General features: G+C 48.4%; 1 protein-coding gene across 4 annotated transcripts in view; it reads right to left on the bottom strand.

The window, feature by feature from the left end:
* Positions 1-21,571, bottom strand: part of PRMT7 (protein arginine methyltransferase 7) — a 47,421-nt gene extending 25,850 nt beyond the window's left edge. For 3 of the 4 annotated variants that reach the window (XR_009864506.1, XM_062177883.1, XM_062177885.1), the window contains exons 1-5: positions 21,496-21,571; positions 13,608-13,785; positions 9,476-9,512; positions 5,105-5,254; positions 2,132-2,240 (exon numbers count right to left, since the gene is read on the bottom strand). Coding sequence is in view for 3 of the 4 variants with exons in the window: in XM_062177883.1 (XP_062033867.1) it covers positions 2,132-2,240; positions 5,105-5,254; positions 9,476-9,512; positions 13,608-13,702 (391 nt within the window). In the remaining variant the exon portion in view is untranslated. The remainder of the gene's footprint in view (positions 1-2,131; positions 2,241-5,104; positions 5,255-9,475; positions 9,513-13,607; positions 13,786-21,495) is intronic. The other variant, XM_062177884.1, reaches the window with a different exon arrangement.
* Positions 21,572-21,583: the final 12 nt, after the last annotated feature.

The raw sequence follows: 21,583 nt of genomic DNA, 5'->3' as shown, positions 1-21,583 counted from the left end.
GATCAGCGCGGTGCGCCGGCCGCAGCGCACCAGCCGCGGCGGCCATTGGAGGGTGAACCAACGGCAAAGGAAGACCTTTCTCTCTGTCTCTCTCTCTCACTGTCCACTCTGCCTGTCAAAAAAAAAAAAAAAAAAAAAAAAGCAAAACAAAACTGTTACAATATCCAACATCCACAGAAGCTTTCTTTTCCCTTTTTCTTCTTCGCAAACATTTCAACTGTGCTCATGGTTTGTAAAAGTTTTACAAGTATGAATCAGGCTCCTAGATTTTAGCAATATTCTGGACACCTCAAGAGATCAAGCTATACACAAGACAGTCTCACATGTTATAAGATAAGCCAGGAAGTCAGAACTAAGTAAATCTCTTTCTGCTACCTTAGTAGCTTTCATTTCCACCCGAGGAAACCTGAAGAGCGAAGCCACACAAGAATTCAAACTTGGGGCCAGTGTTGCAGTACAGTGAGTCAAGCCACCACTTGCGACGCTGGCATCCCGTGAGAGTGCAGACTGAAGTCCCAGCTGCTCTCCTTCCGATCCCGCTCCCTGTTAACATGCCCAGCACTGTGGCCATTTGGAGAGTGAAACAGAGGATGGAAGCTCTTTCTGTCACTCTGCTTTTCAAATAAATAAAATAAACCTTAAAAAAAATTCCAACTTAGTCTGGCGCCGTGGCTCAACAGGCTAATCCTCCGCCTAGTGGCGCCGGCACACCGGGTTCTAGTCCCGGTTGGGGCGCCGGATTCTGTCCCGGTTGCCACTCTTCCAGGCCAGCTCTCTGCTGTGGCCCAGGAGTGCAGTGGAGGATGGCCCAAGTCTTTGGGCCCTGCACCCCATGGGAGACCAGGATAAGCAACTGGTTCCTGCCTTCGGAACAGCACGGTGCGCTGGCCGCAGCGTGCCAGCCGCGGTGGCCATTGGAGGGTGAACCAATGGCAAAAGGAAGACCTTTCTCTCTGCCTCTCTCTCTCACTAGCCACTCTGCCTGTCAAAATGTAAAAAAAAAAAAAAAAAAAAAAATTCCAACTTGCTTAAAGCAAAAGGAGGTTTTGTTCATTTCACTTCTGTTGCACTTGATTAGCTTTGGGTTACTGAACTGAGAGCGGATTTTTTTTTTATTTTAATTTTTTTACAGATTTATTTATTTATTTGAAAAGCAGAGTTACAGACAGGCAGAGGCAGAGAGAGAGGTCTTCCATCCGCTGGTTTACTCCCCAAATGGCTGCAATGGCTGGAGCTGGGCTGATACGAAGCCAGGAGCCAGGAGCCTCCTCCAGGTCTCCTACGCGGGTACAAGGGCCCAAGGACTTGGGCCATCCTCTACTGTTTTCCCAGGCTGCAGCAAAGACCTGGATCGGAAGTGGAGCAGCCAGGACTTGAACCAGAGCCCATATGGGATGTTGGCACTGCAGGTAGTGGTTTTACCCACTTTGACACAGTGCTGGCCCTAATTTTGATTTTTAAAAGATTCATTTATTTGAAAGTCAAAGTTATAGAGAAAGGAAGAGACAGAGATCCATCTGGGTTACTCCCCAAATGGCTGCAACAGCTGGGACAGGCTGAAGCTAGGAATTTCTTTGGGTCTCCCACGTGGGTACAGGGGTCCAAACACTTGGGCCATCTTCCACTGATTTTCCAGGAGCACTAGCAGGGAGCTGGATCAGAATTCAAACAGCCAGGAATTGAACTGGTGCCCATATGGGATGCTAGCATTGCAGGTGGCAGCTTTACCGGCTATACCACAATGCCAGCCCCATCAGTTTTTATTTTTTAAATTTTATTTATTTTAGGTAGTTGAGAGACAGAGCGAGTTCCCATCTGCTGGCTCACTCCCCAAATGCCAATGACACTGAGACCTGGGAATTCAATCCAGGTCTCCCATATGGGTAGCAGGGACCCAGGTACCTGAACCACCACCGCTGCCTTCCAAGGTATTAGCAGGATGATGGAATTGCAAATAGAGCCAGGGCTCCAACCCAGAACCTCATTATGGAATGCAGGCAAAATCAATTATTGGCTAAATGCCATTTCTTTGCAATGACCTGAGTTTATTACATGTAACTGGGAAAAAAAACCTTTTTCTTTCTCATGCAAGACCAAAAAAAGCTTTTGACACGGTATGTGCAGATCTCACCTGGCCCGACGGTCACCTCAGTGGAATGCTTGTTGATAATCTTAATCTTATCACTGAAGCCATTTTTCTCCACAATTTTCACAGCAGCATCAGCCATCGGTTTGAAAACCTAGAAATTAGAACCAAAACACAAGGGAAAATGAACAATAAATTAAATAATATCCCAACAATCAGGTTATTAGCAAGATATCCCTTGATTCTAGTCCTAAGATTTGTCAACTTACTAACTTTATTCTCCAAATGTGTCATGAAATATACCTAAAAGGCTGAGTCAGGTTAGGAGGTCCTATTACATCCCAGACATGAGGCGACGCAGGGACCCTGCACTACCTATTGAGAGCACTAGGTGTCGCTGCCACGCTAAAGAGCCCGGAAGCGGCTTGCCTCACAAAACAAAGATCTGTGATGTGCTGTATGAACAGCAGAGCAGAAACAGAACAGTCTGGGGTCCCAGACACCCCTAAGCTTCTGAAACAACCAACCCTGAAGCCAGCATGAGCCCTAGACTGCTGACAACAATCTTGACTAAGCAGCGTGAGGTGACTTTCAGGGTACTTGCTATAGAAATCACTGTAGCTGGGGCTGGCGCTACAGTGCAGGGGGTTGAGCTACCACTTCAATCCCAGCATTCCATATCAGAGCGCCAGTTGAGTCCTGGCTGCTCAGCTTCCAATCCGGCGCCCTGCTGATGCACCTGGGAAGGCAGCAGAAGATGGCCCAGGTGTTTGGGCCCCTGACACCCATGTGGAAAACCAGAAGGAGTTCCTGGCTCTTGGCTTTAGCTTGGCTCAGACTTAGCTGTTGCAGCCATTTAGCCAGTAAATAGACGAAGATCTGTCTATCTTTCCCTCTTTAATTCTTTCAAATTAATTTTTATTTTATTTTTTTTATTTTTATTTTTGACAGGCAGAGTGGACAGTGAGAGAGAGACACAGAGAGAAAGGTCTTCCTTTGCCGTTGGTTCACCCTCCAATGGCCGCCGCGGTAGGCGCGCTGCGGCCGGCACACCGCGCTGATCCGATGGCAGGAGCCAGGTTACTTGGGCCATCCTCCACTGCACTCCCTGGCCACAGCAGAGAGCTGGCCTGGAAGAGGGGCAACCAGGACAGGATCGGTGCCCCGACTGGGACTAGAACCCGGTGTGCCGGTGCCGAAAGGCGGAGGATTAGCCTAGAGAGCCGCGGCGCAGGCCATGTCTTTCAAATTATAAATAAGTAAGTAAATAAAGCACTCAGAGTCCGCCCTTCTCAAATGCATAAAGGTGAAGCCTCTACCCTGAGGTTCCACCCACTTCCTAATCCTACTCTCTCCTGAGAACATCACTTGAGGAGGTCACCAATGGCCTCCTAACTGCCAGCCCAACAGCTTCTTCCCAGTCCTCTTGTAGTTCAACTTGAAAAAAAATTTTTTTTGAAGATTTATTTGAGGGTCCAGTGCTGTGGCATAGCGGGTAAAGCCACTGCTTGCAGTGCCAGCAACCCATACGGGCACCAGTTCAAGTCCTGGCTGCACCACTTTTGATCCAGCTCTCTGCTATGGCCTGAGAAAGTAGCAGAGGATGGCCCAAGTCCTTGGGCCCCTACACCTACATGGGGACCAGGAGGAGGTTCCTGGCTCCTGGCTTCCAATCAACACAGCTCCAGCTGTTGTAGCCATTTGGGGAGTGAACCAGCAAATGGAAGACCTCTCTCTCTCTTTCTCTGCCTCTCCTTCTCTATGTAACTGACTTTCAAATAAATAACTAAATCTTAAAAAAATAATAATAAGATTTATTTGAGGCCGGCGCCGCGGCTCACTAGGCTAATCCTCCGCCTTGCGGCGCCGGCACACCGGGTTCTAGTCCCGGTCGGGGCACCGGTCCTGTCCCGGATGCTCCTCTTCCAGGCCAGCTCTCTGCTGTGGCCAGGGAGTGCAGTGGAGGATGGCCCAAGTACTTGGGCCCTGCACCCCATGGGAGACCAGGAGAAGCACCTGGCTCCTGCCATCGGATCAGCGCGGTGCGCCGGCCGCAGCGCGCCAACCGCGGCGGCCATTGGAGGGTGAACCAACGGCAAAAGGAAGACCTTTCTCTCTGTCTCTCTCTCTCACTGTCCACTCTGCCTGTCAAAAAAAAAAAAAAAAAAAGATTTATTTGAAAGAGAGAGAGAGGGAGAGAGAGAGAGAGAAACAGAAAGAGATCACCCATCCACTGGTTCATTCCCCAAATGGTTCCAACAGCTAGGACTGGGCCAGGTAAAAGCCAGGAGCCAGGAACTCCACTGTGGTTCCCACATAGGTGGCAGAAGCTCAAATACTTGCACCATGTCTTGCTGCCTTCCTGGGAGAAGTAGTAGGAAGGAGGATCAGAAATAGGCAGCTTGGACTTAACTGGAACTCCAATATGGAATACTGGCATTGTAGGTGGCGGCTTAGCCAACAGTGTCGCAATGCCAGGTCCACCAGCTCAACTTCTACATCTGTGCTGTCCAATATGGTAGTTACATGTAGTTATTTAACAATTTATTAAAATTAAATAAAACAAAAAATGCAGTTCAACGTAATGATGCAAAGCTATCGCTGTCCAAACCGATGGTCCTGGTCACAGCTGGTTACTGAGCACTTGAATTGTCTCTGTGCAAACATTTAAGGTAGTGATTCTCAACCTTCCTGTGCATCCAAACACCCCAACACCCAGGCAGACCCCAGTAAATCGAAACCATCATCTCAGAGAAAAGTGGAGGTGGGGGGAGTGTCTAGACATCAGGTATTTTTCAAAACTTCTCCATGATTCCGACGTGCAGCCAAGGCTGACACCACTGTTTTCAGAGGAGAACACACACTCCTGGAGACAGGATTCATGTCCGACTCATCTCCTTATGCTCGGATGCTGGCTCTGGTGAGCCTTCCACGGAGACCTGAAGAAGAGCAGGAAGAACAAGCGCAGGGAGGGGACTTCCCAGAGGACGCAGGACACACACCTGAAGGTATGCTCACCTCGACTGCGTAGCAGAAGTCGGCACCTGCCGTGACTGCCATCATTGACAAGAGTCCCGTGCCAGTGCCAATGTCAAGAACCAAAGCTTTCTGTCCTCTGTCCTTCACCCTGCTCACAGCCGCCCGGATACCCTGGTAATATTTTATATTCTAAGAGAAAAGGAAAAAATAGTTACTTCATACCACTTGCTTTATTTATTTTTTAAACATTTATTTATTTACTTGAGAGGCAGAGTTACAGAGAGAGAGAGAGGGAGAGACAGAGAGAGAGGTCTTCCATCTACTGGTTCACTCCCCAAATGGCTGCAACAGCTGGAGCTGGGCCAACCCAAAGCCAGGAGCCTAGAGCTTCTTTCCAGTCTCCCACGTGGGTGCAGGAGCCCAAGGGCCATCTTCTATTGCTTTCCCAGGCCATTAGCAGAGAGCTGGATCAGAAGAGGAGCAGCCAGGACATAAACCAGCGCCCATATGGGATGCTGGTGCCACAGGCAGAGGCTTAGCCCACTATGCCACAGCGCTGGCCATGAATGCTTTATTTATTTATTTATTTTAATTATTTATTTGAAATGCAACATGACAGAGAGAGAGAGACAATGACAGAGCTATCTCCCATCTGCTGGTTCACTCCCAAAATGGTCATAACAGCCAGGGTTGGACCAGGCCAAAGGCAGGAGCCAGTCTGGGTCTGCCATAAGATTGGCAGGGGCCCAAGCACCTGGGCCATCTTCCTCTGATATGGGATGATGGCATGCCAGCCCCATACCACTTATTTTAAATAGAGTGCACAATTCTAACGTCCTGGTTGGCAACAGCAATGTAAGCTGTGATCCCCCAACCCTCTGGCCGCTGGCAGAATAGCACTGGCTGGGCTGGGCAGGCCTGGGGACTCTCCCGGGGTGAGGGGTCTGTCGCTTGCCTGCCCTCTATGAAGACTGTCTCCCTCTCACACTCTTCCATACTCCGCTGAGCAATGCTGGGGCTCTGAAAACCACAGTATCCTGGACAGCTGCTGCTCTCCCACTAGTGGCAGCTGGGTCCAGACCCCAGCTTCTCCCAGGACCCAGCAGCAGCCATCCCTCCTGTTCCCCCACACTTCCGGGTTCTGGAAACCCTCATCTTCCACTTTTGTTTCTCAGCCTGAGGCAAGGAAGCTGCTGCCTGCAATTACTACTGCCCACCTGCTTTCCAGTCCTACCACACTAGGGTGACCAAGTTCCTATATCAAATTCCCTGTTGGAATACATAACACAATACGTCACCCAGCCTTTGTTTTCCTTACTGGACTCTAACTCATACAAATTCCCTGGCTAAAAAGTATTTTCAGGGGCTAGCGCCATGGCTTAACAGGCTAATCCTCTGCCTTGCAGCGCTGGCACACCGGGTTCTAGTCCCGGTTGGGGCGCCGGATTCTATCCCGGTTGCCCCTCTTCCAGGCCAGCTCTCTGCTATGGCCCGGGAGTGCAGTGGAGGATGGCCCAAGTCTTTGGGCCCTGCACCCGCATGGGAGACCAGGAGAAGCACTTGGCTCCTGGCTTCGGATCAGCGAGATGCGCCGGCCGCAGCGGCCATTGGAGGGTGAACCAACAGCAAAAAGGAAGACCTTTCTCTCTGTCTCTCTCTCTCACTATCCACTCTGCCTGTCAAAAAGAAATATATATATATATATATATATATTTTTTTTTTTTTTTTTTTTCAGGAAACCTAACTTGTCTGCATCTTGATAGTTTCTGGTTCAGGTCTTCAGTTAACCTGAACACACAGGTCTTCCAACTGTAACTTGTTGGCTGAATAGGTCCCTAATCCTTCTGCTGAAAATGACTATAAAGATAATGGGAAAAATTAAGAAATAATTTTTAAAATGATGTTTGAAAGGCACAAAAGGGGAGAGAGACAAACAGAGACAGAGAGAAAAAGAGAGCTCCTATCCTTTGGTTCATTCCCCAAATGCCCACGAGGGCTGAGGTTGGGCTGGAGCTGAAGCTGGGAGCCAGGAACTCAATCTAGGTTCCCCATACAGGTGGCAGAGACCTGCTGCCCTCCAGGGACCAGAGTTGGGATCGACTACAAACAAGCCTGAGAAGATTTTATGGAATAATGGAAGTATTCTAAAACAGTAACAAAACATAAAGCACGATGCGGAAGGACGGAGAAATATGTTTCTGCTGGTCCTGCCTTTAACCAGGAAGCTGGGATTGGAAGTCCTCATCTGTAACACTGCAGAGGGGAGAGCAGAAGACCACAGGCTGAATGATGAACACTCACGCTTGTTCTGCCAAGGAATTTGGGCTTTTTGTTTTGTTTCTTTTGTTAGGAATTTGGATTTTATCTTGAAAGCATTCAGAGGTCACCAAAGGGTTTTAAGCAGAGACGCCACACACTCAGATCTGTATTTCAGCAGATCGTGGGGTGGCACTGTGGCACAGGGGGTGAAGCTGCCACATGAGATGCCAACATCTGTACCAGAGTGTCAGCTGGAGCCCTGGCTATTCCACTTCTGCTCCAGCTTCCCCCTAATGCATCTTGGGAGGAAGCAGATGATGACTCAAGTGCTTGGGTCCCTGCCACCCATATGGTAGACCCAGACGGAGTTCTAGGCTCCTGGCTTCATCCTGGCCCAGCCCTGATTGTTCCAGGCATTTGTAGAGAACACCAGCAGATGAAAATAAAGATTAAAAAAAAAAAAAAAAGGCTATTTGGTCGAATGTAAAAGGCAAAGAGAGCACCAATGAGGGCTGAACAGGACGGTGGGGTGAGATCTGTGCTAGATGAGTGAGTACAGGCTCAGAGGACAAGGGAGCCATCTTTCTGGCGTGGCTGACTGGTTGGATGGCAAGGCCGCTGTTCAGATCCCCTAGAAGTGGGGGCAAAAAGACCCCCTCTGCACATCACACTAAAATCAGAAAAACCCACAGCCCCAAGAGTCCACTAAGTCCAGACCATTAAACTAGACGGAATTAGTCAAAAGCCAAGAACAATGTTTTTTCTACTTTTTACAATCCCCCAAAAGCATAGCACTGGCACTGAGACTTATGGGATGGCATTTAGGGAGGCACCCAGCCCCTCTGATGTGGCCTATACACTAAAGATGCTAAGATGGGCCTTCTGCCAAGGGCTTCTATCCAACAAGGTGGGCTGAGCACAGTCAACCAGGGCCAGGTGAAGGAGGCACTCCTCCCACTTGCCCTGCTCGACACCTCGACCACTTGTACCTCTCCTGCCTGCTCAATTTTAAGGCTCCACTTTGTATCTTTCTCCTCCGAGCCTGTCAGCTTACGATCCATTCAGATGCGGCAAACTAGGCTGGCAGTCTGGTAGACCAGGGAATTCTAGGTTACAAATCAACCTAAGATCTACACTGTTCCACAGCTCAGATAAAATACAAATGTGGAAGAGAAAATCAGAAACATAATTCTGCAGTGAAGGTCAAATGTGTTTAAGAAAATAAAATCCTTGGGGCCGGCGCTGTGGTGCAGTGGGTTAACGCCCTGGCTTGAAATCCCATATGGGCGCTGGTTCTAGTCCCGACTGCACCACTTCCGTTCCAGCTCTCTGCTACGGCCTGGGAAAGCAGTGGGAAGATGGTCCAAGTCCTTGGCCCCTGCAACCACGTGGGAGACCCAGAGGAGGTTCCTGGCTCCTGGCTTCGGATCGGCACAACCCTGGCCATTGCAGCCATCTGGGGAGTGAACCAGCAGATGGAAGACTCTCTTTCTCTTGTCTCTACCTCTCTCTATAACTCTGTCTTTCAAATAAATCTTTAAAAAAGGAAAATATAATCCTGTGATCCCTAAAGACAAGAATCAAATATCACAAACTGACTACGCAAGGTAAGAAGTCATGTAATTAGTTTTTACTAAAGGAGAAAACAGAGATCAGCTACTCTAACCAACATATCTTAAAACTAAATAATGTCCGCCTTGCGGCGCCAGCACACCAGGTTCTAGTCCCGGTTGGGGCACCGGATTCTATCCCGGTTGCCCCTCTTCCAGGCCAGCTCTCTGCTATGGCCCGGGAAGGCAGTAGAGGATGGCCCAAGTCCTTGGGCCCTGCACCCGCATGGGAGGCTCCAGCCGCAGCGGCCATTGGAGGGTGAACCAACAGCAAAAAGGAAGACCTTTCTCTCTGTCTCTCTCTCTCATTATCCACTCTGCCTGTAAAAAAAAAAAAAAAAAAAAAAAACTAAATAATGTCTACAGAATGTTTAAAAAATAAAACAATTCAGAACAAGGGCCGTGCCAGAAGGCAGCCCCAGCCTCCTGATTCCTGGCCTCTCAGCACCATTACAACACTTTGACTCCCGGGCAGTTTTGACCTGACTGTTGTCCACGATTACGAACACGACACCAAGGTAATGGTTCCTTTTATACTTACTCTGTCCTTGTCATGCAGCATATCTGCGTAGGATGACCTAAAAAACAACAGAGAGGTCAGGAACTTTTGCTAACAATGATCTGCATCAACACATGAAAAAAATTTTTTAAATCGATGGGACAAACATGTCATCCACGCTGAATTGTTATCAGTTGCATTCTCCTGTATTACAGAAAAATATCTCAGACACACATATTCTCACACCTAAAAATGTGCAGGTAGGGGCCAGTACTGTGGCATAGTAGGTTAAGCATCTGCCTGTGGAGCCAGCATCCCATATGGGAGCCGGTTCAAGTCCCATCTGCTCCACTTCTGATAGCCTGGGAAAGCAGTAGAAGGTGGCCCAAGTGCTTAGGCCCCTGCACCCATGTGGGAAACCCAGAAGAAGTTCCTGGTTCCTGGCTTTGGATCAACCCAGTTCCAGCCATTGCAGCCATTTGGGGAGTGAACGAGTTGATGAAAAACCTTTCTCTGTCTTTCCCTCTCTCTGTAACTCTGCCTCTCAAGTAAATAAATAAATCTTTGAGAAAAAAATGCACAGGTAGTTAGCACAGTCACTGGCATCCTGATCATACACACATTTTCCTCCCCAGGAACATCAGCTAGCTTTGCCTAATACTTGACCTAATCTTGCGTATACCTGCACTTAGCGATGATCACGGACATTACATAGGAGAAGACTTGGGGAAAGGTCAGGAGCGCACCATAAACCTGAGGGGCATCACATTCCGCAAGCTCACTTAATGTCATTAGGGGAACCTAGGAGCTCATCAAATACAGTGGATATGGGAGGAGAGCCGCTTATCTGTATTTTCTACCACAGCAATTCAAAAAGCTGAAAACCCTCCAAGGTCAGAATGGGCATCCAGAACCTGGCAGGCCCAGACTGAAGATCAGTTCTCTGGACGTTCTCAGGAAGAACTAAGGCACTCCCACCAAAACAGTGCCCTCAAGCTCTTGGTCAACACTAGAATCACGGGAGGAGCCTATCTAAAATGCAGGGTCCCAAGACAGAGACTCATCCACAAGATCAGGCTGGAGTCTGGTCCGCTGCACTTGAACTGGTGCTCGCGCTATGTAACCGTGACAAGGCAATGCATACCTTACACTTTGAGAAGCACTGCATTAAAGAACAATGTTTTGTTTTGTTTCTCTTTTTTATGGAACATCCAGCCTTTTCCATCTGAATCCAACCATGATCCTTTCTACTTTTTCCCATTTAAAAAAAAAAAAATGTATTTCTTCGCTTATCTGAAAAGCAGAATGTGAGGAGTAAGAGAAGGAGGAGAAGGCCGGCGCCGTGGCTCAACAGGCTAATCCTCCGCCTTGCGGCGCTGGCACACCGGGTTCTAGTCCGGGTCGGGGCACCGATCCTGTCCCGGTTGCCCCTCTTCCAGGCCAGCTCTCTGCTGTGGCCAGGGAGTGCAGTGGAGGATGGCCCAAGTGTTTGGGCTCTGCACCCCATGGGAGACCAGGATAAGCACCTGGCTCCTGCCATCGGAACAGCGCGGTGCGCCGGCCGCAGCGCGCTACCGCGGCGGCCATTGGAGGGTGAACCAACGGCAAAGGAAGACCTTTCTCTCTGTCTCTCTCTCTCTCTCACTGTCCACTCTGCCTGTCAAAAATAAAAATAAAAAAAAAAGAGAAGGAGGAGAAGGTAGGTAAGGGGAGAACGAACATTTCCATCCACTGGTTCACCTCCTAAATGGCTGCATCAACCGGGACCGGGCCAGGCCAAAGCCAGGAGTCAGGAATTTCATCCAGTCCCCCATGTGAATGGGAGGGGGCCAAGGACTTGGATCACCATCTGATGCTTTCCCAGGCACGTTAATAGGAAGCTGGATTGGAAACAGAGCAGCTGGGACTGGAATTGTCACCTTCCACACTGCTGTCAGCAAGTGTTCCAAAATGCAACCTAATCCTTTTTTTCTGTATAACACCTTGATCACTCAGGAAATAATGTCCAAGATCTCTAGAAATAAAGAAATATTTTGGGGCCTTTATTCTGTAGATACTATACTTCTTTCAATCATCAAACTACCCTAGAAGTGTTTTTTTCTCTTCAATTGATACAACTAACTTTTATTGCAACTGGAAGACAATATAGAAACCTGCAAGTATTATGTAAGAAGATGTACCAGTATATTATTATATTAAGGTATATACTACTACATTATGCCTCAGAGAAGTTAAGTAGCTTGGCCAGTATTTCAGAGTTCAGTGGCGGAGCCTGGAACTTACACTCATGCTCCTGGGGTGGGACTGAGTTCCTGGACCAACCCAGCGCCAGCCACTACAGGCATCTGGGAAATGAGCCAGTGGATAGGACCCCTTTCTCTCACAAATAAATAAGTAAATCATAAAAACTTTTAAAATAAGCGTTCAGCATTTGGTGCAGAAATAAAAACACCGTATCAGAGTGCCTGCTTCAAGCCCCAGCTCCTCTGCTTCCAATCCGGCTCCCTGCTAAATGCATCCTGGAGGCAGAAGATGATGCTCAAGTACTGGGTCCCTGCCACCTGCTTGGGGGACCTGGTTTGAGTTCTGTGCTCCTGGTTTCAGCTTGGCCCAGTCCTGGCTGTTTTAGACATTTGAGTGGGATGTGAACCGGCAGCTTTAAAATTTCTGTCTCTGTGACTTTCAAATAAATAAAAATTAAATATATATGTGTGTGTCATACGAAAAATAAGCTCATTATCTCCTTCCTGTGTTTTCTCCAAACTTTTGTTTTGTTTATAAAGATTTATTTTATTTCTTTGAAAGGTAGTGTTGGGGGGGTGGGGAATACAGAGTTCTTCCACCCACTGGTTCGCTCCCCAAATGGCAGCAACAGCCAGGGCTGGGCCAGGCCAAAGCCAGGAGCCAGCAGCTAGGAGCTTCTTTCTGGTTCTCCCACGTGGGTACAGGGGCCCAAGGACTTGAGCCACCTTCCTCTGCTTTCCCAGGCACATTAGTAGGAGCTGGATCAGAAGTGGAGCAGCCAGGACTCACACTGGCACCCATAAGTGATGCCAGCATCACAGGGGTGGTTTTACACATTAGTACACAACACCCACATCTTGCTTTCTTTTTTTTTTAAAGATTTATTTATTTATTTGAAAGGCAGAGTTATATATAGAGATCTTTCATCTGTTGGCAAGACAGGGCTGGGTCAAACCGAAGCCAGGTGCCTGGAGCTTTCCCCAGATGTCCCATGTGGTTGCAGGTGCCTAAGCACTTGGGCCATCTTCCGTTCTCCCAGACGCATTAGCAGGGGGCTGGATTGGAAGTAGAGCAGCCAAGACTCGAACCCGTGCCCATGTACAATGTTGGTGTCAGCAGGCAGACTTAACCTGTTATGCCACACCAGCCCCTGCACCAACCTTTTACAACACGACCTCCACCTACCTTTCCAGCAGCCTCTCACCACAGCCTGACTTCTGCACCACACTCCAACCACACTGAACGACTGGGTACTCCCCAGACTGGTCAAGTGTGTACGCTGCTCAGACTTCCAACTTCCTCTATTTATGTTTTGGAAATCACTCAAACATCACCCCCTTCGCCAGTCCGGTTGGTTCTTGCTGCTTCTGTGACCTTTGGGTCCATTTCCAATGGACTTCATCTCATGGGGCAATGATTTTTCCCATGTGTGTTTCTTCCACAACACTGCACATTCTTGGCGGATGGGAACTGTATCTTCCTCATCCTGCTATCCCCAGCACTAGCACGGAATGTGCTTAATGACTGCTAGCTAACAATTCACATTCCTGCAAATGGTCCTTCCAAGCAAAAAAAATAAAAAGCATTTTCATTTTTTGCATTCAAGAGAATGTAACCATATGAAAAGTGACACCATTTTAGTGACACAACTAAATGATTAAATTTCATAAACTGTATTCCAACTGAAACTTGGGTCCTCTTTGCTCCACTAAGCGTACCTTGTGAAATTCTGATAAAGTCACTACATAATATCTGATTCCAAACAGGCATGACTTCACTGAACTCACACACACACATCTACCTGGGAAGCAGGATCTAACCAAAGCACGCTGTGACAGCCTCGTCTGTACCCAGACTGGATTCCCAGGCATCTGTCTAGAGACCCAGTGCCCCAACCAGACACAGCTGACTGTGAATCAATTCTGGTTACCTCGCAATTTCCTGGTGGTAATCATAGTGCTCATCCTCCTCCAGCCACTCCACGGATCCTATGGTGGGATTGGCCCGTCCGCAGAAGACCTTCATGGTGTCAATCAGCTCGCCCGTTTTCAGAAAGAAAAGCAGCTTTGCCAGTTCACTAATAATGGACAGGTCGGGTCATCAGAGATCTTTTCAGATCACGATGCCCCAAAACAGGAGTTTGCGGGGGGAAGGGGGGACAAGAAAACAAAAGGGAAAGATATACATCAATAAATTAAAATGGCAAAGCTACTGAAAAGTATTCATTAATCAGTATTTTAATCTTTTCAGCAAGAGTGATCTGGTATTATATTCAGCTAGTAACATCAAAAATTATAATCAATTCATAAAATTGTCTAGAGGGGCCAGTGTTAGGGTACAGTGGGTTAAGCCACCACCTATAGCCCTGGCATCCCATATGAACACTGGTTCAAGTTGTAGCTGCTCAACTTCTGATTCAGCTCCTTGCTAATGTACCTGGAAAAGCTGCAGAAGATGGCCCAAGTATTTGGGTTCCTGTTACCCACATGAGACTGGACAGAGCTCCTGGCTTCAGCCTGGCCCAGTCCCAGCCATTGCAACCATTTGGGAAGTGAACCCATGAAAAGGAAAATGCCTCTGTGTGTGTAACTCTGCCTTTAAAACTAATATATCGGACGGCACCGTGGCTCACTTGGTTAATTCTCTGCCTGCAGCGCCGGCACCCCGGGTTCTAGTCCCAGTTGGGGCACCAGATTCTGTCCCCGTTGCTCCTCTTCCAGTCCAGCTCTCTGCTGTGGCCTGGGAAGGCAGTGGAGGATGGCCCAAGTGCTTGGGCCTGCACCCGCATGGGAGACCAGGAGGAAGCACCTGGCTCCTGGCTTCGGATCAGCCAGCACACCGGCCCTAGCAGCCATTTGGGGGGTGAACCAATGGAAGGAAGACCTTTATCTCTGTCTCTCTCACTGTCTAACTCTGCCTGTCAAAAAAAAAAAAAAAAACAAAACAAAAAAAACCCCAAATATATCTTTAAAAAAAATTGTTAGGGCCAGAGTTGTGGCACAGCAGGTTAAGCCACCACCTGCAATACCAGTATCCATGGGCACTGGTTCAGATCCCAGCTGCTCCACTTCTGATCCAGCTTTCGGCTAATGGCCTGGAAATGGCAGCAGAAGATGGCCCAAGTGTCTGAGCCCCTGCCACCCACCTGAGAAACCTAGAAGAAGCTCATAGCTCCTGAATTCAGCCTGGATCAGCCTTGTCTGTTGCAGTTATTTGGGGAGTGAACCAGTGGGTATAAGATCTGTCTCTGTCTCTTCCCTCTCTCTGTAACTCTGCCTTTCAAACAAATAATCTTAAAAAAAAAAAAAAAAAGTTCTGTGGAGTAGTGGGTAAAGCTGCCACCTGCAGTGCCAGTGTCCCTTATGGGCGCCAGTTCAAGACTCAGCTGCTCCACTTCTGATCCAGCTCTCTGCTGTGGCCTGGGAAAGGAGCAGAAGATGGCCCAAATGCTTGGGCCCCTGCACCTCCATGAGAGACCTGGAAGAAGCTCCTGACTCCTGGCTTCAGATTGGCTCAGCTCCAGCTGTCGTGGCCATTTGGAGAGTAAACCAGTGGATGGAAGACTTCTCTTTCTCTCTCTGCCTCTGCCTCTCTGTAACTCTGCCTTTCAAATAAATAAATTAATCTTTAAAAAAAATTGTCTAGAAATTTCAGTTCTCAGTGATTCCAACAGTTAAATAAGCCTCTCAGTTTCATCTTGGTGCAGCCCTCAGATAAAGGCAGGTGAGAAGGGAAAGCCATGCAGACCACTGGGCTAGTAGAAGACCAGAAAGGATTCGAGTGTGGCACCTAAAAATTCTAAACACTTAGTGTGAGAAAACATACAAAGTGAATCATGCCAGAAAAGCCTTCATCCACACAATAAAGCACAGCCTTATCCAAACATGGATAATCCCAGCAACAGAATGATGAGTTAAAAACCCAGTCACAGAATACATACAACGTGATTCCATTAATACGAAACTTGCAAGCATATAACACTAGGTATTCTGAGTAGATGACATTAGAAAGCATAGCCAGCTGATGAGGACAGTGGTGACTTCTAAGAGGAAAGAGTTGTGCTCAGTGAACACAGTACCAACACTAGACTTAGCCTCACACTGGGTGATGGCAACATGGGTATCCATATTATCACTTGCCATGCCTTATTTTTTTTTTAGTAATGAATACTTATCTTCTCAAAACTTTACAGGCCATTCTTCATCCAAAACCAAAATTTGCTTCAAGGAAATACAATGTCACCAGATCATGTCACAAATGGCCTGTTTCTTCAAGGAGATGTGTTTTGGGGAGGGACAAAATATCTCAGCACAAAGTTCAAAGGCACTCCAAAACAGATACGGAATCTCCCATTGCCTACTTCTCTTAGCGTACAGGAAACAGTGCGTGTTCCTGACTCCCTTTCATGGTAAACACTAGCACCCTTACATCTTCCCAAGGCATTTTATTAGCCAGAGTTTTTTCCTTTTTCTGAAGCTATCCAGACTTAGGTAAACAATGAATTTTTTTTCACAAAGTTTTTTTAAAAGATTTATTTATTTATTTGAAAGTCAGAGTTACACAGAGAAAGAGAGACAGACAGAGGTCTTCCATCCAATGGTTCATTCTTCAATTGGCCACAATGGCTACAGCTGCACCGATCTGAAGCCAGTAGCCAGGAGCTTCCTCCAGGTCTCCCATGTGGATGCAGGGGCCCAACGACTTGGGCCATCTTCTACCAATTTCCCAGGCCAAAGCAGAGAGTTGGATCAGAAGTGGAGCGGCCGGGTCTTGAACTGGCGCCTGTATAGGATGCCAGCACTTCAGGACAGGGCGTTAACCCGCTGTGCCACAGCACCAGCCCTTTCACAAAATTATTTATTTTATTTGAAAGAGAGAGAGAGAGAGAAACAGAAAAAAGGAGACAGAACTCCCAAATCATTATTCCCCAAATGCCTACACCAGCTAGGGCTGACCCAAGCAGACACCAGGAACCAGGAACTCAATTCTACATGCGTGGCAGAGATCCAATTACTTGAGCTATCATCTGCTGCTTCCCCCTACGCCAACAGGAGTTTTATTCAAACAAGTGCTTTTGGAAAATATTTTTATATTCAAATAAATAACATGATATTATGGAACAGAATGCAAATGTGCATGAAGTTTTTACATAACCATGAGTCTTTTTTTTTTTTTTTTTTTTTTTTGACAGGTAGAGTTAGATGTGAGACAGACAGAAAGGTCTTCCTTCCGTTGGTTCACCCCCCAAATGGCTGCTACAGCTGGTGCGCTGCGCTGATCCGAAGCCAGGAGCCAGGTGCTTCCTCCTGGTCTCCCATGCAGGTGCAGGGCCCAAGGACCTGGGCCATCCTCCACTGCCTTCCCGGGCCACAGCAGAGAGCTGGATTGGAAGAGGAGCAACCGGGACAGAACCGGTGCCCCAACCGGGACTAGAACCCGGGATGCCGACGCCGCAGACAGAGGATTAGCCTAGTGAGCCGCGGCGCAGGCCATCCATGAGTCTTTAAAATATTTTGCAATTCTACGCTGCTTTGGGTTAACACTTACAATGTTAAAACAATGACTTTACCTTTCTCAGACTGAATGTTACCTCTGTAAAAATAGAGCTAATAATATCTCAAAGGTTGTTGCAAAAGTGAAATGAAATAAATAAAAATCTGTAACACTGACTCCTGCATTGAATTCTGCTGCTTCTCAGAGTGCACTTTAGCAGGAAGCTAGATGTAGAAACAGAAACAGGACACCATCCCAGGAGCTATCAAATGTGATGCGAGTGTCCCAAGCAGCATCTTAAGTGCTGGCTAAATGCACACCCCAACAATGAAGTCTCATACAGTAAGATGAGAAACATCTTTTCTCAAAAGAGCCAGGCAGTCACTGGCCTGGTTCAAAGTCGTCAATTTATCTGTGGTTAAACTCTTCTTTGAAAATCTCAATGTATCTAACTTCTAATCTAATGGCTCTCAAATTTTCTGCTAACCCTAATTAAAAAAATACTTTCCACTCAGATTCAATGCACACACACACACACACTCAAAACAAAAAGTTTCACAAAATAATCTCAAGGGGCCAACACTGTGGCACAAAAGGTTAATCCTCCGTCTGTGGTGCCAGCATCCCATAAGGGGTGCCAGTTCTCATCCTGGTTGCTCCTCTTCCAGTCCAGCTCTCTGCTGTGGCCTGGGAAAGCAGTAGAAATTGGCCCAAGTGCTTGGGCCCCAGCACCCACATGGGAGACTGGGAAGAAGCACCTGGCTCCTGGCTTCAGATCGGCACAGCTCTGATTGTTGCAGCCATTGGGGGGGTGAACCAACTGAAGACTTTTCTCTTATCTCTCCCTCTCACTGTCTATAACTCTGCCTCTCAAATAAATAAATAAAAATCTTTAAAAAAATTTTTATCAAAGCTTCTTATGGCAAAGGTCCTCTAATACGTTCTATTTTGGTGGGTTTTTTTTTTTTGTTTTTGTTTTTTTAACAGATTTATTTGAATGTCAGCATTAGAGAGAGAGAGAGACAGATGCCCTGGTTCACTTCCTATAAGGCCGCAATCCTGGGGATAGGGGCCAGGCTGAAGCCAGGAGCTTCTTCCAGGTCTTCCCTGCAGATAGCAGGGGCCCAAAGTGCTTTTCTGCTGCCTTTCCCAGGCCATTATAGGGAGCTGCATCAGAAGTGGAGCAGCCGGGACACAAACCAGCGCCCATTTGGGATGCCAGAATCGCAGGCAATGGCTTTACTTGCTATGCCACAATGCCAGCCCCTCTATTTTTTTAATGGCTAGTCATGACCCCCATTAAGTTGATTTCATGACTTATGAGTTGAACAGCACGGTGGCAGAGAGAGAGAGAGAGAGAGAGAGAGAGAGAGAGAGAGAGAGAGAGAGAGAGAGAGAAGGAGTTCGGGGGAGGAATAGAGATATTCTGTATGCTGGTTCACTTCCCAAATGCCCTTAATAGCCAAGTCAAATCCAGGAGCCTGAATTCCATCCAGGTCTCTTCTGTGGGAGGCAGGAACCCAAGTAATTCACTATTGGTCCCCCTGAGACTTACTTTAAAAACAAAGAATTGGAGCAGGCATTGTGGCATAGCAGGTAAAGCTGCTGCCTGCAATGCCAGCATCCCATATGGATGCTGATTTGAATCCCAGCTGTTCCACTTCTGATCCAGCTCCCTGCTAATGACCTGTGGAAGGAAGAGGAAGGTGGTCCAAGTGTTTGGGTCCCTGCCACCCACGTGAGAGAACTAGATGAAGCTCCTGGCTCTGGCCTGGCCCAGCCCTGGACTGCAGCCATCTGGGGAGTGAACCAGATCTCTTTCTCTGTAACTCTTTCAAATAAACCAATCAAGCTTAAAAAAAAGAAAGAAACAGAAAAGAAAAAAAGAGTATCTAGAATTGCCAAAATCTGTGATGTGCTTTAAAAACCTATATCCAGAAACAGGCGTTGTGAGACAGCAAGGTAGGGAACCACCTAGAAAATCAGCATCCCACACTGAGTGCCTGGCTTGAGTCTCACCTCCATTTCCAATCCAATTTCCTGCCAGTGCACCTGGGAAGCAACAGCTGCTGGTACTAGTACCTGGGTTCCTGCCACCCACGTGGGAGACACAGATGGGAGTTTCTGGTTCCTGGCTTTGGCCTGGCCCAGCCCTGGCTGCTGCTGGCATTTGGGAAGTGAATCAGAGGATGGAAAATCTCTCTCTCCCGCTTTGTCACTCTGCCTTTTAAACAAATAAAATCTTTGAAACATTAAAAACTGCCTCCAACAAAGGTGCAGAAGAAGATGACCCAACTAGCTGAATGTTTGGGGAAGACTTAAAAGATAGGATGGCGGGGAGGCACAGTGGGCTAAGCTTCTGCCTATGGCATAGACATCCCATATGGCCAGGGGTTCAAGTCCTGGCTGCTCCTCTTCCAATCCAGCTCTCTGATTATGGCCTGGGAAATAGTGGAAGATGACTCATAGTGCTTGGGCCCCTGCACCCACGTGGGAGACCCAGAAGAAGCTCCTGACTCCTTGTTGTGGATCAGCTCAGCCGTTGTAGCCATTTGGGGAGTGAACCCATGGAAATGCACTTCATCAGATTAGTAAAGCACACTGGGCCAGCGCTGCGGCTCAATAGGCTAAATCCTCCGCCTGCGGTGCCGGCACACCGGGTTCTAGTCCCAGTCGGGGTGCCAGATTCTGTCCCAGTTGCCCCTCTTCCAGGCCAGCTCTCTGCTGTGGCCCGGGAGTGCAGTGGAGGATGGCCCAAGTGCTTGGGCCCTGCACCCCATGGGAGACCAGGAGAAGCATCTGGCTCCTGCCTTTGGATCAGCGCAGTGCACCGGCTGCGGTGGCCATTGGAGGGTGAACCAACGGCAAAGATCTTTCTCTGTCTCTCACTGTCCGCTCTGCCTGTCAAAAAAATAAATAAAAATAAAAATAAAAAGCACACTGAATAAATCAGTTTGATTGAACTGAAATGGAACAAGGAGTCAAACGCGTCAGCACGGCCTATAAGGGAGAAGAGTGAACGTGACCCACGTGTAATCCATTCTGAAGTCACCTAAGGCTAAGACCGTAGGAACTTTACCCAATTCCTTTCTCCTGTGTGATGTCGCTGAAGCGGTAACAAGCGCTACAGTAGCTTTTCTTGTTTGTAGAGAGGTCGGTGGTTTTGTATAAACCTGCATCAGTGTTTGAGGACGGGAACCACACCATGTGGTATCAGTTTTACGGATGAGTGAACGTCTGTGGATAAATCCCTTCAGGTGTTGTTATAACCTGTCCTCTCTCAAGATGCAGGAGACAGAATTCTCTAACTCCCTCCTCATTCTCCAAGAGCTGTGAATCCCATGGAATGGTCACCTACAAGGAATGAATGGAAACCACCAGGACAAGCCCTAATTGTCTCCTCAGTCAGATTCTGGAAGACTTCCACTCATTTCTTCAAAATTTAAGCACCTTCTATATGCCAGGCACTGTATTGGGGCTGAGGTCACCACCATAAACAAGCAAGAGGAGGTCCTTGACGCCCAAGAGTTTATTCTGCAACATGGACTATGTGAGAGCAAGCAAGGAAACACATGACACTACGCGAGGTATAACACGGTCAGAGAAGGATTTTTTAAGAAAACGGCATTTAAACTTAAATCTGCAAGACAAGCCAGGTTAGAAGTTGCGGGAGAGTCGTTTTCACGCGTCAGGAATCTTTGCTCCCCACTTTTTCAAGGGGGAGCTCCAAGAGAGGAAAAAAAGTACGTGCCTAAGCAAAGCGCGACGAAAGCCTGAGCTCGCTGAGCACAGGAGATTGGGGGGGGGGGGGCTTCCGCAGATCCCCCAAGGGTTTGGGCTTTGCTCGAAGTACAGTGGGAGCAGCAAGTGTCTTACGCGGACGCTCGGCCACTCCGGCTAACGTGTAGTGAACACAACTACTCAGAACACAGCGACGGGAGAAGGCGGCCACCTGCAGCTCCCCGAATCAGAGAACTGTGTGTGGCACGTTAGGGGTGCAAAGGCTGGCGCTCCCTACGCCTGAGGTCTGTGTCTCTGTGGCGGAGGGAAGGCGCCAGGTTCGCGCGCTAGGACCCGGGTCCCGCGGGTTTGCTCTGCCACCGGTCCAGTGAGTAGCAATCACCCACCAGGACTGCGCGAATCCCACACGGCCGCCGGCCGGGGCGCTCCACACTGCCCCACGCGCCCTCCGAAAAAGCCCTAAGAACCCCCAAAGACGCGCACCCCGGGGTGCCCCTGGAGCCCGAGGGCCGAGGGCCGGATGCAGACCGCGCCGAGGCCTCGGACTGCGCCCCCCCACCTTCCCGGGACACCCAGCGCCTCACCCGCCGCGGTAGCCGGCCCGCTCGCCTCCGCCTCCGCCGCCATCTTGCTGCGGCCGGCGCGCGGGGGCGGGACACGCTGCGCCGGAGG

Source organism: Lepus europaeus, chromosome 19, assembly GCF_033115175.1.
Source record: "Lepus europaeus isolate LE1 chromosome 19, mLepTim1.pri, whole genome shotgun sequence".
NCBI classification, from domain to species: Eukaryota; Metazoa; Chordata; class Mammalia; order Lagomorpha; family Leporidae; genus Lepus; species Lepus europaeus.
The sequence above is the reverse complement of the archived record's forward strand: the minus strand, read 5'-3'. Positions and strand labels throughout refer to the sequence as shown.